This window comes from Xenopus tropicalis, chromosome 10 (assembly GCF_000004195.4).
Source record: "Xenopus tropicalis strain Nigerian chromosome 10, UCB_Xtro_10.0, whole genome shotgun sequence".
Taxonomy (NCBI): domain Eukaryota; kingdom Metazoa; phylum Chordata; class Amphibia; order Anura; family Pipidae; genus Xenopus; species Xenopus tropicalis.
The window spans coordinates 46,941,762-46,959,484 of record NC_030686.2 but is presented as its reverse complement, the minus strand read 5'-3'; the positions used below and the strand labels follow the sequence as shown (position 1 = coordinate 46,959,484).

The window sequence follows — 17,723 nt, the reverse complement described above, 5'->3', positions numbered from 1 at the left end:
CTGGCCTTCAGCCTGGGTCCCCTTAGCCCATAACAAGGTTACAGATATATAGAAACATTGGGGTAACAGTCACCCTGCTATAGTTCCAGGGGTACCCAGGGCACAAATAAGCACTCACCCCAAATCCCCCCCTAACTGGCCTTCAGGCTGGGCCCCCTTAGCCCATAACAAGGTTACAGATATATAGAAACATTGGGGTAACAGTCACCCTGCTATAGTTCCAGGGGTACCCAGGGCACAAATAAGCACTCACCCCAAATCCCCCCCTAACTGGCCTTCAGGCTGGGCCCCCTTAGCCCATAACAAGGTTACAGATATATAGAAACATTGGGGGTAACAGTCACCCTGCTATAGTTCCAGGGGTACCCAGGGCACAAATAAGCACTCACCCCAAATCCCCCCCTAACTGGCCTTCAGGCTGGGCCCCCTTAGCCCATAACAAGGTTACAGATATATAGAAACATTGGGGTAACAGTCACCCCGCTATAGTTCCAGGGGTACCCAGGGCACAAATAAGCACTCACCCCAAATCCCCCCCTAACTGGCCTTCAGGCTGGGCCCCCTTAGCCCATAACAAGGTTACAGATATATAGAAACATTGGGGTAACAGTCACCCTGCTATAGTTCCAGGGGTACCTAGGCCACAAATAAGCATTCACCCTAAATCTCCCCCTAACTTCAGGCTGGACTTTCAGGGGTATCTAGGAGAGTAAGAAGGCATTCCCCAATAAATCCAGGCTAAGCCCACTGCCACACCTTCAGGGCAGGACAGGGCAGCTCAACAGCTTGAGACCCAATGAAAAGGTTGGACAACCTCTGCATCAATGGTACTACCATAATCCAATCACAATGGTTCTGTTGAACGTAAAGCAGGGTTTAGCTAACACGGCATGACCCAGTCACATGAAACGCACCCGGGCAGGTGTTTTTTAGTGACTGGAGGTGGGGCTTATTGTGAAACCTCATTTCATCCTCTATCAATGGGATTGTCTAACCAGCCAGATTGGTCTCCAGAAGCCCCATACTCAGGCCAATAAGCTGCTGTCCCAGAGCAGTCAGGATGGCTGCATCTACAGGCCAATGTAAAAGGCCACCTTAATACCTGCCGGAAGGATGGAACCATTGCAACTGGATTATGGTGATCTGGTGACTGCTCGGGAAATTCCCACCAATTATCTAAACTAAAGAAGCCAAATGAATGAGTGCAGAAAAGTTTTCAAGACTTGTTGCTTAAGAATTATCCCTACTAGATACTGAACGGCAGCAACCAATTATCTAGTCTCTCCTCCTGTTCCCGTTGTCCATGCACCAACCCACATCTCGTATCCTCCTCATTTCCTGTGGCTCTAGCGGCCCAAGCAGGAAGTAGCATGCATGGAGGAACCGCCCTCGCTGGCACGTTGGAAAGTAGTAAAGTCATTTTGTATAACTGTATAAGTTATGTGACTGTTACAACATGCTTAGTATTGGGCCGTGCTCAACAGGGTATGGACATTATTCATTTAGATTTCTCTCCCCTCCGCCCAATTCAGACCCAGGGATGGGGGGGGGGCACGTACAGCCGGTTTTTTGTTGCCTGTTCATTTGTGCTTAACGCCTTCCCGCCAGATGTCCGCAAATCCTGTTTTGGGTACGTCGTCTCAAGATTTCTGATAGCGTCCAGTTTGTGCATCCTTGGAAGACAAATAATCAAGAGAGACAAAGGGAGAGGATTAAATAGAGGAATAAAAAAAAAAAAAATCAGTACTATAATGAAATGGTTCAATAGAAGTTACAGGGACTTAGAACATTTGGATTAACGTGGGTCAGTCCCATCAACATCAGAACAGTTATGATATTTTAAAAATGCAGTAAATGATGGTGAAAATGAGGTTAAATGGAACGGTTTGGTTAAATACACACATTCTGCATTGGATTCCCCAATTCAGAGAACTTCCTACTAGTTTTGCTTTGGTGTCCATGATCCGACCCCTCATGGTCTTCTGTGAACCAAGCCACTTGGTACGTTGCTGTGGAACCAGGATCCAACAAACAGTAAGTAAACCCAGATCCTTGCAATTTCCTGCTGTCTCATTGAGCTCTGTTTATATGGCAACACCTAGTCCAGGTTGGCAGACTATCTGGGGCACAAAGGTCTTAAGTAAGCTGGCCAACAAAGTTATCTTAGATCATTAGACCACATGCGGGACATCTACAACGTTACTCTTCACAGACACAATCCTAGAAGATGAGCTTTCTTGGCCTTTAGCCTTGCTGCAGCAGATCACAAACTGTATAGCAGTTTCATTCTTCACCAATATTTTAGTTGCTGGAAATGGGGCTTGGGTGGTGGCTAAACTGCTGGCTGGTGTTCTAGGCAAAACGTTTTTTTTTATCTACAAGATCTGGTGACAAATCATATATTAAGCCTTCATAGTAGATGTCAGACTCTTGGAATGGAGAGGCTACTCTGGTATCCCACATGTGGACCTTGGAAGGTCTAGAAGATGTTGAACTTCTTCCAATCATGAATAAATCTTCTTCCCAGTCCAGTGGCATTGGAAGAAACTCAGTTGGGGTTCAAAAAAACAAGAGATAGGACCACACTGATTAACCTCCCTCAAAAAGGTCCCCACCAGTCTAATGATAGAAGAATGATGAAAAGCACCCAAGCTATGGTGGTAAAATACCCGTTACTGCTGTATGAAGCAGCATGTTGTAACATTCACAGAATTACTGCAGCTAGAATGTCATTCCTATTTGGCCTTTGGAACACAATACAAACTCCATGGTAGGCATACAGCAACACATGTACAAAAAAATGTAACTTAAGTGAGAAACAAGTCAGTCAGTGTATGATTAGCTTGTCTCCTAGTCAGGACCTATCGCTGGGTGGCATTTGTTCTTAAACCACACTGGTTCAGTGATAGCTGGAAGAGTGCATAACATTCCCAGAAAGCTACAGAACGTAGCCATGGAATAAAGACAAAAACAATAAATGTACTCTAATAGAAGAGCCTCTCCCAAAAGGAAGAACTAAAGATATATGGCCATTGCACTTATTCCTAACTTACTAACGTGTAGGTTGGCTTACCATCCAATTATAATGCGTCTCTTCTGCAACTGTCCAATGGTAGCCAGACCAGTGTTTCCCAAAAGGCAAAGTGTTCTTAAGGCCACTTTCCCCATTGGGGGGTTTTTCTACATCATCCCCCAAACACATTCCCACTTCTGCCCCACACCCCTTCCCAGTAGGTGCTGGAGAATGATCAGGCTCCCTTCCCCTCCCATATACGCTGAGCTGTGGATAGGGGGGCACCGATGTAAAGCTATTATCACCAGCCAATCATGACCAGCACAGCTGCCCAGGCCTCATGGTTGACTATGAAGTAGAGGGAAAGAGGATAAAGAAGCCATTTTTACAACCCTGAGCATGTAAAGTGGAGGCCTGATGTGCTGATCAGACTCAGCTGAGCCTGCTCCTATGGTGCCCTTGCAGGGAAGAGGATCCACAGAGGCACAACATGGCACCGGTTGACCAGACATGTTTTGGTCAGGTACAGAGGTACAGTATTGAGACTTGGGGGGGCAGTTTAGGAGTAGGGTAAGAGGCCTTTGGAGGGTCCTAAGGTTTAGTTCTCAGTTAAACTCCAGCTCACAGTGTAAGAATAAAGTGACAATAATCTCTGGATAATCAGCTTGTAACTCCTATCACTAACCCGCCCCCTGTGCTCTTGAGCTTATTCCCACTCTGGGGGAGAAGCTCCTTACAGCTTTAAGCACTTATCCTTTAATAACAGCCAGTGACCGTGCAGGGGGGCAGCCATGCTTAGAGAGACGATCAGCCTGTCCATACGGGGGTGAAACCCCCCGCGCAAATACTCACATGTGGGTACTTGGAATAGTGGGGTTCAGGGTGAATTTTGCTGTCGATTTGAAGGCCGGGTTGGCAAAATTCAACTTCAGTGCTTTACGTTTACCTGGATTAGAAAAAAGGGGGGATGTTAATTAGTTTTACAGAAAAGTACATTAAAGGACAACTTAAACCAAAAATGGAAATGGCTCATTGGACTATTTACCCCTATACTGTACTTGTATACAGATTTCATTTGAAGCACAAGTCCTGGTTACTGTAAAGCTGGCCATACACACACCGATAATATTGTATTAAACCTCGTTTCGTACGTTATTCGGTGCGTGTATGGCATGTCGGCGAGTCAACCGATATCGCAGGAGGCTGCTGATATCGGTCGACTCGCTGATCGGCCAGGTTAGAAAATTTTGATCGGGCGCCATAGAAAGCGCCTGACCAAAATCTGCCGTCAGAAGGAGGTAGAAATCCTATTGTTTCTACCTCCTTATCTGCCATTTCAGCCCTGAACGGTGAGTGGCGGATCTGACGATGTTTCGTGCGTCAGATCGCCACGTGTGTGGCCACCTTTACAATGGGTTTGCTATCAACTGTGCTTTTATCTTTTCTCTGAAGCCACACCCACTTCCATACCTACAATGGAGCCCCACACTGCATATATTCATGAGCCACACCCAAAATGGAGCCCCACACTGCATATATTCATGAGCCGCATCCCACTTTCTAAAAACGGCACCACGTTTTAAACAGAGCAGATGGACTGGCCATAATATATACATGCTTGTAAGGCATTTTCATTGGCTACTGTTAATGGCCCTTATAATCCCACATTCAAAATATCACAACATGTTTTACAGATGCACTAGCCTGCAGGGAATGGTTTAGCCAAGACTCATGTAGGAAACCCCATACTGACTGTGTATCAGCCTGGCAACAACCCCCTCACCACTTCCCATAGGTCTCCTATTGTTTCATAATCTTATTACAATAAGTCAGTAGGGGGAGTGGCCTAGCAATCCAGGGTAATGCCAAGGTGCAACGGCTGTTTGTTTATGGTCTGTACAGAGAGATACCATAAAACTATGGCACATAGGGATTCCCCTGTACTAAGCACAATTCAGCAGGAACAGCCCCCTAAGTTTGCTCATAGCCTGTACAGAGAGATACCATAAAACTATGGCACATAGGGATTCCCCTGTACTAAGCACAATTCAGCAGGAACAGCCCCCTAAGTTTGCCCATAGCCTGTACAGAGAGATAACATAAAATATGGCAGCATAGGGAATTCCCCTGTACTAAGCACATTCCAGCCAGGAACAGCCCCTAAGTTTGCCATAGCCTGTACAGAGAGATAACATAAAACTATGGCACATAGGGATTCCCCTGTACTTAAGCCACAATTCAGCAGGAACAGCCCCCTAAGTTGCTCATAGCCCTGTACAGAGAGATACCATAAAACTATGGCACATAGGGATTTCCCCTGTACTAAGCACAATTCAGCAGGAACAGCCCCCTAAGTTTGCCCATAGCCTGTACAGAGAGATACCATAAAACTATGGCACATAGGGATTCCTCTGTACTAAGCACAATTCAGCAGGAACAGCCCCCTAAGTTTGCTCATAGCCTGTACAGAGAAATACCATAAAACTATGGCACATAGGGATTCCCCTGTACTAAGCACAATTCAGCAGGAACAGCCCCCTAAGTTTGCTCATAGCCTTACAGAGAGATACCATAAAACTATGGCACATAGGGATTCCCCTGTACTAAGCACAATTCAGCAGGAACAGCCCCCTAAGTTTGCCCATAGCCTGTACAGAGAGATACCATAAAACTATGGCACATAGGGATTCCTCTGTACTAAGCACAATTCAGCAGGAACAGCCCCCTAAGTTTGCTCATAGCCTGTACAGAGAGATACCATAAAACTATGGCACATAGGGATTCCCCTGTACTAAGCACAATTCAGCAGGAACAGCCCCCTCAGTTTGCCCATAGCCTGTACAGAGAGATACCATAAAACTATGGCACATAGGGATTCCCCTGTACTAAGCACAATTCAGCAGGAACAGCCCCCTAAGTTTGCTCATAGCCTGTACAGAGAGATACCATAAAACTATGGCACATAGGGATTCCCCTGTACTAAGCACAATTCAGCAGGAACAGCCCCCTAATTTAGCTCACAGTCGGTTCAAGTTGTCAAAACAATTCTGAAATTTGCAGGAATATTTTGTCCCTTTATTTGCAGAATCCATTTCCACTCGTACCTGCAGACTGTCAGTTATTTATACCCCTGCATACAATGTTAATAAATATACAGTGAAGATTTAATAAACGCAACACCAGATCACACAGGGGTACTTAACCCCGTACAGGCAGGGAATACGGCCAATAACGGCACTCTATATCACGTGCTACAGCAAGAATCCTATTTGCCAGTCTCCAGCAGCAACACAACAATGGGGAAATAAAGGCGACTGCCCGGAGCTATTTACAAGGAGGCAGCGTTCATGTGCCGACATCTCCAGGAATGAAGAATGCCAGGAATCCGCCTGCCCCAAACTCAGGCACTGCACGTTGGTGCCCCAAGCGGAGGGGTCAGTGCCCAGGCCAGCGCCCAGGCTCTGCACCACCAATACGGTGAGGCCACAGGGCACAGTCTCGCTGGGCAGTCACACGAGTCACTCATTTACAGGGTGACTCACTCCTGGGCTGGTAAATACACCGGGCACCGTGCCCCTACCCCATGTATCTATGACTTATCTGCTCTCAGGGCTGGGACTGCCTGGCTTCTGAGCCCCCCCATAAAGCAACGGGGGTATCAAAGGAAGAGGGAACCAGCGTGACCCCCCCCCATAGCTTCTTCTGCATGCAGCCAGATGATTAAGGGAAAATACATTATTTATTAATTATTGTACATTAATGATTTAATAGGGACAACAAGATAAAGTGCATTAGTATGAGGATATAGCCAGGCCTTCTCTTGTACTTATGTTATATATATATATATATATATATACACACACTATACACACTGTGGCAAAGGAGACATATCTAGGGTACACACTACCACATTAAAGGAACAGTAACACCAAAAAATGTATATATTTTAAAGAAATGAAATTATAATGTACTGCTGCCCTGCACTGGTAAAAATTGTGTTTATATAAACCCTGGTGTGTAGCCATGGGGGCAGCCACTCAAAAGAAGAAAAGGCACAGGTTATATAGCAGCTAACAGATAAACTCTGTAGCATACAATGGTGTCTTATCTGTTATCTGCTATGTAACCTGTGCCTTTACTCCTTTTTTCCAGCTTGAATGGCTGCCCCCGGGGCTACACAGCAGCTTATTATATAAATTATAGTAGTGTTACTGTAGCAAACACCCGAGTTTTACCAGTGCAGGGCAAAAGTACGTTATATTTCAATTACTTTAAAACACTTTCATTTTTTGGTGTTACTGTTCATTTAACACATAAGTATTTCACTGTACTAAGCACAATTCAGCAGGAACAGCCCCCTAAGTTTGCCCATAGCCTGTACAGAGAGATACCATAAAACTATGGCACATAGGGATTCCCCTGTACTATGCACAATTCAGCAGGAACAGCCCCCTAAGTTTGCCCATAGCCTGTACAGAGAGATACCATAAAACTATGGCACATAGGGATTCCCCTGTACTATGCACAATTCAGCAGGAACAGCCCCCTAAGTTTGCTCATAGCCTGTACAGAGAGATACCATAAAACTATGGCAGCATAGGGATTCCCCTGTACTAAGCACAATTCAGCAGGAACAGCCCCCTAAGTTTGCCCATAGCCTGTACAGAGAGATACCATAAAACTATGGCACATAGGGATTCCCCTGTACTAAGCACAATTCAGCAGGAACAGCCCCCTAAGTTTGCTCATAGCCTGTACAGAGATATACCATAAAACTATGGCACATAGGGATTCCCCTGTACTAAGCACAATTCAGCAGGAACAGCCCCCTAAGTTTGCTCATAGCCTGTACAGAGAGATACCATAAAACTATGGCACATAGGGATTCCCCTGTACTAAGCACAATTCAGCAGGAACAGCCCCCTAAGTTTGCTCATAGCCTGTACAGAGAGATACCATAAAACTATGGCAGCATAGGGATTCCCCTGTACTAAGCACAATTCAGCAGGAACAGCCCCCTAAGTTTGCCCATAGCCTGTACAGAGAGATACCATAAAACTATGGCACATAGGGATTCCCCTGTACTAAGCACAATTCAGCAGGAACAGCCCCCTAAGTTTGCCCATAGCCTGTACAGAAAGATCCCATAAAACTATGGCACATAGGGATTCCCCTGTACTAAGCACAATTCAGCAGGAACAGCCCCCTAAGTTTGCCCATAGCCTGTACAGAGAGATACCATAAAACTATAGCACATAGGGATTCCCCTGTACTAAGCACAATTCAGCAGGAGCAGCACTGCTCATGGTCTGCACAGAGATATGAATAAGTCAGATTAAGCTTTAGTGCAGAAAGCTAAAAATTGCTATAAAAGACAATGTTAAGAGGAAAACCCTGCTGGGAGTTGTAGTTCTAATCCCGCTGGATCAGTTTCAGTGCAACAGTCGCGTATGCCAGTGCTAAATCGAGGTCCGTGGGCTGCAGCAGGTGGAAGCTTTGCCTTCCGCATATTTCCAGAGGCCGTTCCGTGCCACTTCCTACAGACTATTTTCTGCCGGCTGCTATAAATAAGCGCTGGAACCCCGGCCGTGCACCTGGGCCTACATACAGGGGGGGGGCCTACTCCCAGCACAGGGGGACCCCCACATTATTCTGCAGAGGGAAGCAACAGGCTGATTCTATTTAATACAAAGTTAATAATAAGTTGGCCTTAACAATTCTGTAGCCCAGTAGTTTCTACTGATTCAATCTATTCTGCTCTCTTGGCTAAGTCCGTCAATGGCATGCCCAGGCAGCAGTGCTGTAAACATCAATAAGCCTTTCAGACAAACAGGCAGCTGAAGCCGATACGGTACGATATACGGTTGCATATTCAGTCTTGCCTATGTTTCCATTGTTTGAAAGGCCTGCCTTTGCATAGTCGGAGGCAAGATGAGATTATGGCTGTCCCTGGGCTGCTGGGGGCTGTAGTAACAAGTTTGTTTGGCTACCAACACAATACTAACACAATAGGCCAACGACCGGTCTGTACAGTCCTGTCGGCCAAGAAACGCATTAATATGCCGGCAAGATTTTCAAATCTGACTAATAGATATCTAGTCAATTTTTGGCCAGGTAGGCCAATCGGTGGGCACCATACACTGGCCAATAAACTGCTGACACTGTGTGGGGGCAATAAGTAGGCAGCTTTTGTTGACCCAAATTTAGTTTGTGGCCTCCATATGACACAAAGCGATTCAAAGTATTAAAAACACCTTAAAATGGATAATTGATTTCAACTTTGGGGCTCCAGCTGTTGGCGGACTACATCTCCCAGCATGCTTTGCCTCTTGGTTATATGTATAAGAATGCAGGGAGCTGTGGGGGAACAGTACGTTATTGCAGGGATCTATAGAGGTACAAGCCACCGCTGATGGATCAGTTACCCTTTATCTGAAAGGCTCATTCCCAATGACAGCACTGCTGTGTGGAGGTGCCGGTGCCAGAGTTAACTAGGAGAGGGGCAGAAGGCAACCTAGAGGGGAACAAACAAACCTATGCACCAAAACCCACGCAATGTAACATGCAGTAATTCAGAGCGGATTAACAAATCAAACATAGGGAAGGGATGATGGGGGGACGGCTTCTCGGCCAATCACACCCCATAACCCAATCTTTTCCTTGCTTTTATTACCAGCTAACGAGAATGGAAAACAATGGTGGTTTTTATCCGAGCAAATGACTAGTGAGGCAGCGACTCAGTCTTACTCCGCCGGGAGGCTCATAAAAAGGAATTAACATCGGACTTTTAATTAAAGGCTCCTTCCCAAGTTAATAATTAAAATGCTGGCAAACGACGGAATATAAACTGCAGCCCCGCTGTTATACGGTAAGGATTCCTGAATAAAAACAATGTACCACCCCCTTTAGGGCCACTAAAACTGTACCAATAGAGCGGATCCATGCCCATCATTCTGCCCCTTTTGGATACAATTTACCAGTTTTTTTTACCCAGAATGCAGCATTGCCCTCACCAAAAGAAATTCCAAATTTACTGCATTCCGGCACAAATGCACCCAACGCATTTAAAAGTGATTTTTGACATAAATCCCAAGCCATTGCTCTGCCGTATGTATTTATTTTATTGCATATGGCTGCCTCCATAAGAGTGATAAGGTGATCTGGTGATAAGGTCGGAACCCGCGGTTTAACCGAACAGGATTTAAGGGCCGGTCCAATCATTAAATTATTTTGACCGGACTATTGTGAAGGGCTAATAAAAATTAAATGATCCTCACTTCTCCCACTGCACCCTTAGCCATGTGTGAGACTGACTAGGCGCCAGGTTAGACCAATGTTGTGAAAAAACATATTTAAAAGAGACCGCCCGATACTCTTGGAAAAATTTGTCTCTGCCCTCACATTATCAACAATCCTGCCACTCTGAACGCTTAAAGTGCGCTCAGCCGGACACCAGTGGAGATAGCGGCCAGGCAGGAAGAGACGCCCAGTTAGAAGCCTTCCTGGGTTTAGATCCAGGAGAGCAGGCCCCTAGAAGATTGAGGTCTCAGTGACCTAATCGTACCAGCATTAGAGAGCTTGTGCCTGTCCGTGAGGACCTATCCTAAACCAGTACTGTTGTCAACCATTAGTTATTTTGCCTCCGGAAGATAAGTGCTCAGATGGAGTGTCCAAAGTGTGGACCGTTTCAACCATAAAATGGAAGTGACCGCGCTGAGGAAGGAGGTATTGTTGCTGCCAACTTCTAGTCCCGGCTAAATGGTGAACAAAGAAGCCTAACCCAAGAATGGGGATCCTTCTCTCGACTTTCCGTGATGGCATCAAAACGTAACCACTGAGTTACGACGGGGCCCCAGCTGCCTCACAAATAGCTAGATAAAGAGCGATCATTAGCAATGTGCAGTACGTTGAGCATGATCACATGGCTTGACGTTTAATAACGGTCGGTTGCTGTACAAACTCTTAAAAGCAATTCTGTGCGACATAACAAGCTACATGCCTGATTTGGCTAGAAAATGAAAATGAGCAAACGTGCTGATGCCTATGAGAGTCTCAGAATCACTGCAATTCCAGACTGCAAATTATTAGGAAAGAGTCTGAAGATGTGTGAGTCCTCTTGTGCAGGTCATTAGGTAGGCATATTGTTTACGCCATAGTACCCAAGCGTGTCATACTATAGCGACCAATGATGCTTAAAAGGCGCAAAGACGTACAGGCCTGATAAAGAGCAATTTACATGGAATTGCGTGTATGGTTATCCTATAGTGTCGCCTTACCGATAGCACAGGCGCCAAAGGGTAGGCTGCAGTTCAAGACCCGTAAACTATTTATAGGGGCGTTCATGCAAAGGCAGCAAATTACCCATTCCCACAGATGGCGCTAAATTCACCATACCTGAGGTGATTGGTTAGAGGACCATTCGGTAGTGTATAGAAGGCAGATTGAAATAACTATAAGGTGAGTGGACTACATGCACAATGCATGCAGATGGGGCTCTTGCCGGCTGCATGCTGTGAGTAGAACACGAGACTGGGATATAGGAGAAATATCTGATTGCGATAACAATAGATGTGATGTTAAATCTGTCATAGAAGCTGATACTACAGGGCTAATTATTACATTCTGATGCAGACTGCATTTGTTTCTATGCGGCCATGTAAAGAGAATATAAATGAATTTCTACTCAGCTTTGTATTGTGTGTTTTATATATACAGTATATTTTAAGTGGGTCCCTAAGTGCAGGTAAGTGCCAGGGGCCAGAGCATGTGCTGGCGGTATCTCCATGGGCACAGATCTTCCCTGCTAAAGGCCTGTGGGGGCCCTGGGCTGGTACAGAAGCCCAGAACATTAACCGTACCCGCCGTGCGTTATTTGGAGCAATTTGGGCAGCATAGGTATATACATCCCCCTCCACTCAGTGAAACGACAAGGACATGGCGCCTGGGATGTGCCTGAGTGGAGAACTGAAAGTGTGCTGATACATCCACGTAGCCGAGAAGAAGGAAGAATATCTTAGGATACAATGCCAGCGCATAACTAATGGAATTAAATCAGTCATGCTTACTGTAGTGCTAATTCTCACAAAGAGGTTATTGGTGAAGGCTGAAAGACAAAAAATAAACGACACAAATCAGTCAATCACCAAAAGACATAAAACCAATGTCGTCTACAAACATAAGCATAGCATTGATTAAACTAATAGAGGACAAGTAATATTATCATTTTAATTATTAAACCAGAAGCATGGGGGGAGGGGTAAGTAATTGTCTGAGTATAACACTTCCTGAGATATACTGAGAAAACTACAATGGCCAAAGCTACTTACGATATAGCGTGCTCACTTCAATACTCGACTGCTGAGACACAATCACTAGAAATCTTGGTGTCCTTAATAGCGCTAGGATGCACTCTTGGAACCTCGACCTACACCAGCCGACATGGCCCTATAGAGATTGCCCAGCACAACAACATGAAAACCATCCTTTCCTTGTAAGTCTTTTAATTAAGCATAACAGGGTCACGTAACCACTAACTATAAGTGGAAATCTTTAAACTCCCATGCCTCTCACAATGAGTTGTGTAATAACATGGGCTGACCTTAAGGTCTTGGTAGCAGGGGGTAAAGGGTGCATTAATAAATAACCGGGAATAGCCATAGCCAAGTTCTCAGTAGCTGCTGGCGCGACTGGTGAAAAGGAATCTTTTAATAGGAAATGAAGGCTATTCCCTATCAAGGTCTGCGACCTATATATGGGCTTAAGGATGTTGCAGAGTCGTCATAATCAAGTGCTGCATGTTCCGCTGTCCTCCTATCCTCAGGATTTCTTGTGCATAGAGCTTATCCTGCTGTTATATGATGAAAATTGTTTATATATTATGACACCACAGTGGTGTTTAACCTTCATGATCTTTAATATCCATAATGCCTCCACCCCATTTTTTGGATAACACTGTTTCTTTTTCGCCCCATACCAAGTCTAGGCAAGGGATGTCTTGCACTATGTGAACAATAAATAAGATCGGGTAAATGGAGTGGGTTCGCCAGTGGGGCCCGAGGTCCGGATTAAAGGACCGCTACTAGCAAGATGTTGTGATGAGACTTAGGGGGCCGGTATTCCCCTCCTCTTAAGAGCTTTTAGCTCACCTGTGCGCAAGACAAGTGGCAAATGAGCAAAGGTCCTGCGTATTGTGGAGCTCAACAGAATAATTGGCTTATTTCGGAAGAAAGCGCACTTGGTATCCTCTAACTGTCACACTACATACTTACCCGTTCATACACTGATACAATTAAGCAGGGCTCATCTAGTGATTCCCTTTAAATACCAAATTGTCAAATTCTGCGATTGGACTGGAATTCTTTGCTTTGGAATGCCATGTCAATGTGAACTTTCCTCTGTGGCCTTCTCCCTCAAATTCACGCTGATTGATCAGGGGCGCAATACTAGTCGCACCTCGGCAGTGGACTCTGTGCTCAGCTCTAGGATGAAGCAATTGATATGCTCTGGTCATGAATGCTACAGCATAGTTCGCTTAGGAAAATAACTCAGCCATTAAGAGGCCCGCGCGCACGAACTCCGGCTGCTTAACCAAAGGAAACCTAAGGGTGGGGCGCGGTATGCATGATGACAGAGGATCTTCGGTGTGTTTAGATGCCAGACCAGTTGTTAGACTAACTAATGATTATCGCTCTGCTTGGATCCCACAGGAATAGCCAATAAGAATTCCTTGTCAGCCATGAAAGCAGTCCGGCATGAGCTCAAAGCTGCTGTACAGGATTTGTGATGGATTCCAGAGTGGAATGGAGGGTGCTGTCGGCCACTGATGGACGAGCATTCGTATGTAACTGAACTGTGCAGATCATAGACAGATAGTCTAGAACTCGTGCAGCCATTAAGCTAAGCGCGCACCACTGCTGCTTACGATTATGGGGGATCAGATTAGCGCCATCTGTAGAACTCACTGTGACAGATTGCTCTGTTATACAGATTAGCTAGAATCTTAAGCCATTAAAGCAGTGGGCAGAGGACGCTAAGACCTACTGCTCTCACAAGTATTGGGGCCACTCACAGCCATGAGTGAATCATGGAATGCCAGCTGGTGACAGTAAATGTCGTCATATACAGACTAGTCCAGTAATCCATCCTATAGACAGGGCAGGACTCTGCTTACCAGATAATAGCGAGTCGTATACTGAACGTTTCAACCATAATCATCTGATATAAGGAAGCAGGTGCCATAGCAGAAGAGCGATACAAAGCAAGTTTCGCAAATGTATGCCCTAAAGAATCGTGACATAGGAACATAGATTCGTTTTATACATAATATAGACCCTAAATTAGATTATATATATGTGAAGCGAGGCCATAAACACACCTCAACTTATGTCTTTTAAATACAACTGGTACAGTATATCCAAGATAGTGCGAGGAGTAACTAAGGCACCCTTCTGGGCTCGGCTCCCAAACTGTCCCCTAGACGTGGCTCTGTCAAATGACGAAGACATAGCTACTATATCTCATACTTATCTCATGTTCTCTCTCGCCATATTCCATCTCTGAGTCTAATTTGTTACGTTTCTCCTCCTCCGCAAGGCGTTCTTCATATACACGTACACATACGGGGCTTCTGGCCCGCGAGCGACTCAGGCCAAAGAACTCCCATGACCAGCTGAGCACCATCAGCAATACCTCGGTTTCGCCGACCTTAGATAATACGTACAAGTCGACCTAGCCAGAACCGCGTAAAAGCCAGCCGCACGTTGCAAGACCAGTATACCGAACGGCATCCCTGTTTTCTCCCCGAATGAACGTGCCGAATAAAGATTCCTCTGCCTAGTTATCGTTAACATGACTCCGTTCTCTGGAGGGCCTGCCGAAATCCTGAGCATGTAGGCCCCAAGCCGTAGCCTATATCACGATGTCTGGCGCCCATGCAAAGGTGTCGGCTATACTCTCTATGTACCATGGGCTCATAAATAAACAATACCACATTAAAAGTGTGAGACTGGACAATCTAATAAGTCATCTACCCAGCAAGTTTCCCAAAGAGAAGTTCTTCCTGTGGAAACCAAAATCACACCAAGGGGGACCATAACGGGGAGCAATCTCGGAGGCAACGGTGCGCACACTAGGGTCATAAGGAAGAGGTAGGGACTCAGCACCATCTCGGTCCCTGAGAGAGCGGCCCCTCCCCATGGAATTCAGTCGCCATGGGATCAGTAGACTTAAAGCCACTCACAGGAGCTGAGACCAGTTGCCAGAGCGCCATGAATCGATAGTACCCAGTCGTAGGCCAAGGCGAGATTGGTGGACCGTTATTCCGTGGAAGTTCCATACAGCGATTTCCTTTTGGGAGAAGAGAACATGACACACTCTAGCAAAGGGCCATCTAGAGAAGACTCTGAAAGAAGGCGAAGAGCGTATTCTGGAGAAGAGAACGCAACACACAACAAGGCAAACATAGGGATTAGGGTAGAGGCAAACATGAAAATGACTAGACCCACGGACGGAGTCAAATGTAGAGAAGAGAAAGATAAGGAGGAAGACTACTGAGACACCCATTTCACTACGGCCAAATGGAGAGTGACCCATGGAGCCATTGCTCGCTCTTCCTCCGTAGGCTGAGATCTGCTTCCCACGATCATGCCCCAATCGGTTATCCACCGAAGGAGGAACTGGGGCCTGCACTTCTCAGTGGCAACAGGGCCGAATGCGTCGACAATTCTATGTGGAAAGCCACTGGGTATCTGGAAGAACTCCCTATCTACAGTGCCAACGCGTGCATAATGGCCCGGTTTCCTCATTCGGTAGCTGGCCGAGTGTCAAAAGCTTCCCGTAACTAGTAACCGGAAAAACACCGCGGCCAAAAGAGAGTAGACGGGAGCCAGGCTGGCATGAACGCAGCGATCATCAGGGCACGGAAGGGACCTAAGGGAAGCCAAGCTGGGCGCCTGCATGCGAACCCCAAGCACAGGGCTCACTGAGAGGGAGAAAGCATATGATTGAACACCTGGAAAACACAATCACAGAGCTCAAAGTCGATAAAGTGGCGAAGAACTGTGAGGAACCCACATCAGGCAAGGCGACCTAGGTGTGATAAAAGCTATACTGGAAACCCACACAGGCCAAAGTGATAATGGGGAACTGGGAGGAAACGCCACACACGGCCAAAAAACGGGAGGACTCGGGAGAAACCCACATCAGGCCAATAGGGAGTCAAGGGCATAGGACCGAGAGATACCCACATCAGGCAAAGAGGAGACTTTGAAGTGTGAGCAAAAACGGTGGGAAAGATAACCTCTACACAGGGCCCATTACCTGGACAGGTATCCAGGGTGAGGCCTGGTAGGAAGCCCGACACAACGAGGCGCGACAGAGGAATCAGCGCAGGAGAGCCTAGGATTGTAACACAACACACTAGCGCCATAGGAGTAAGAAAACTAGGTAGTGCAGATTCACATGCACCTGGCAGACGAGAAACTCGAGGCAGGCCAAGGGAATTCAGGGATTGCAGCTGAAACGCACAGGCACAGCGCAATGTATCTGAGGGGAGGACTGGGGATCGAACCCACACGGCCAAGGGGATAGGGACCGCTGGTGAGAACCCACTACCGGCCGAAGCAGAAGATTAATGTGTAGCTTACTGGCGAGACTACCCACACAGGCCAAGGGATTAAAGGGATACTGGAGAACCCACCACAGGCTACCGCTGAAGAGGCCATCACTGCGGAGAACCCATATTCACTTGAGGTTCCAACTACACCTCTTTCATAAGCTATCCGGACAATAAGAGGGGTTAGCCTGGGGACAAGAGACTGGTATGCAGACGAACCAGAAAAGAAATAAAACACCTAAACAAAGTAATCCATATATATTGGAAACCGACTGGGAAGTAAACAGTGAATGGTGCCAAGACAAGGCAGTGGATCTGCACACCGATCGGTCGCCTATGCACACGCAATGGGAGCAATGCGAGACCACCTGCAGCTGTGTCATAATTGTACTAGGGACATCAGAATTATACGGGTATCTCTGGATAGAGACCGCTGTAGTGGGCAGCGCATTAAGAGGCCTCCGCCGGGTTGGCCTTTAGTCTCTGCGGAGAGACTGCGCCAACTCTGCGAAGCGAGTTGAATGGGAGCGGGGGAAAATCCAGAGTTGAGTAGAAAGGGTAAAAGTACCCAGGCTGGTGGATGGCCCATTATTGCGCGCTTTTAGGCCGTCACTGCCCCCCAACACAGGCTGACCATTGCGCCCTTATTGCCCTTCCGACCCACACCCTCTTCCTCCCTAGGCTCTGGCTGGTATCATGGCCCGCAGTACGCGGTGGTGCCGCAGTACCAGGCAACGCCTAGTGTTAGCATTGCCCCCATTTACTGGCCTGAAGTGACCGTGTATAACCCTCGCCTCAGCTGCCTTCTTTGGCCCGAAGGTCCTCAGATCGCTTCCTGTTTCGCGGCAGCCGTCTTTGTTCCTGTCGGTAGGAAGGAAAATGGGACTAGACTTTAAGGCCCCCGTGCACGGGCCGAAATAGCTGCCGATTAGATGCGCGGATGCAACACGAAATAGCGAGCCAGTCGGAGTCAGGGTGTAAGTACGGCTTCCTGGTGTCTTGTAATAGGTGGCGGCGCTCCGGCAGAGAACGAGGCAGGACCCTGGATTGGGGCCGACAGATAACTGGCCTGAAATTGCCGAACGACTATGGCGAGTC

The 17,723-nt window shown here is 46.7% G+C and overlaps 1 protein-coding gene across 1 annotated transcript in view; it reads right to left on the bottom strand.

Moving 5' to 3' along the window:
- Positions 1-17,723, bottom strand: part of map2k4 (mitogen-activated protein kinase kinase 4) — a 47,811-nt gene that overhangs the window by 22,103 nt on the left and 7,985 nt on the right. The window contains exons 2-3 of the mRNA NM_001113685.1: positions 3,866-3,959; positions 1,560-1,673 (exon numbers count right to left, since the gene is read on the bottom strand). Of these exons, the coding sequence (NP_001107157.1) occupies positions 1,560-1,673; positions 3,866-3,959 (208 nt within the window). The remainder of the gene's footprint in view (positions 1-1,559; positions 1,674-3,865; positions 3,960-17,723) is intronic.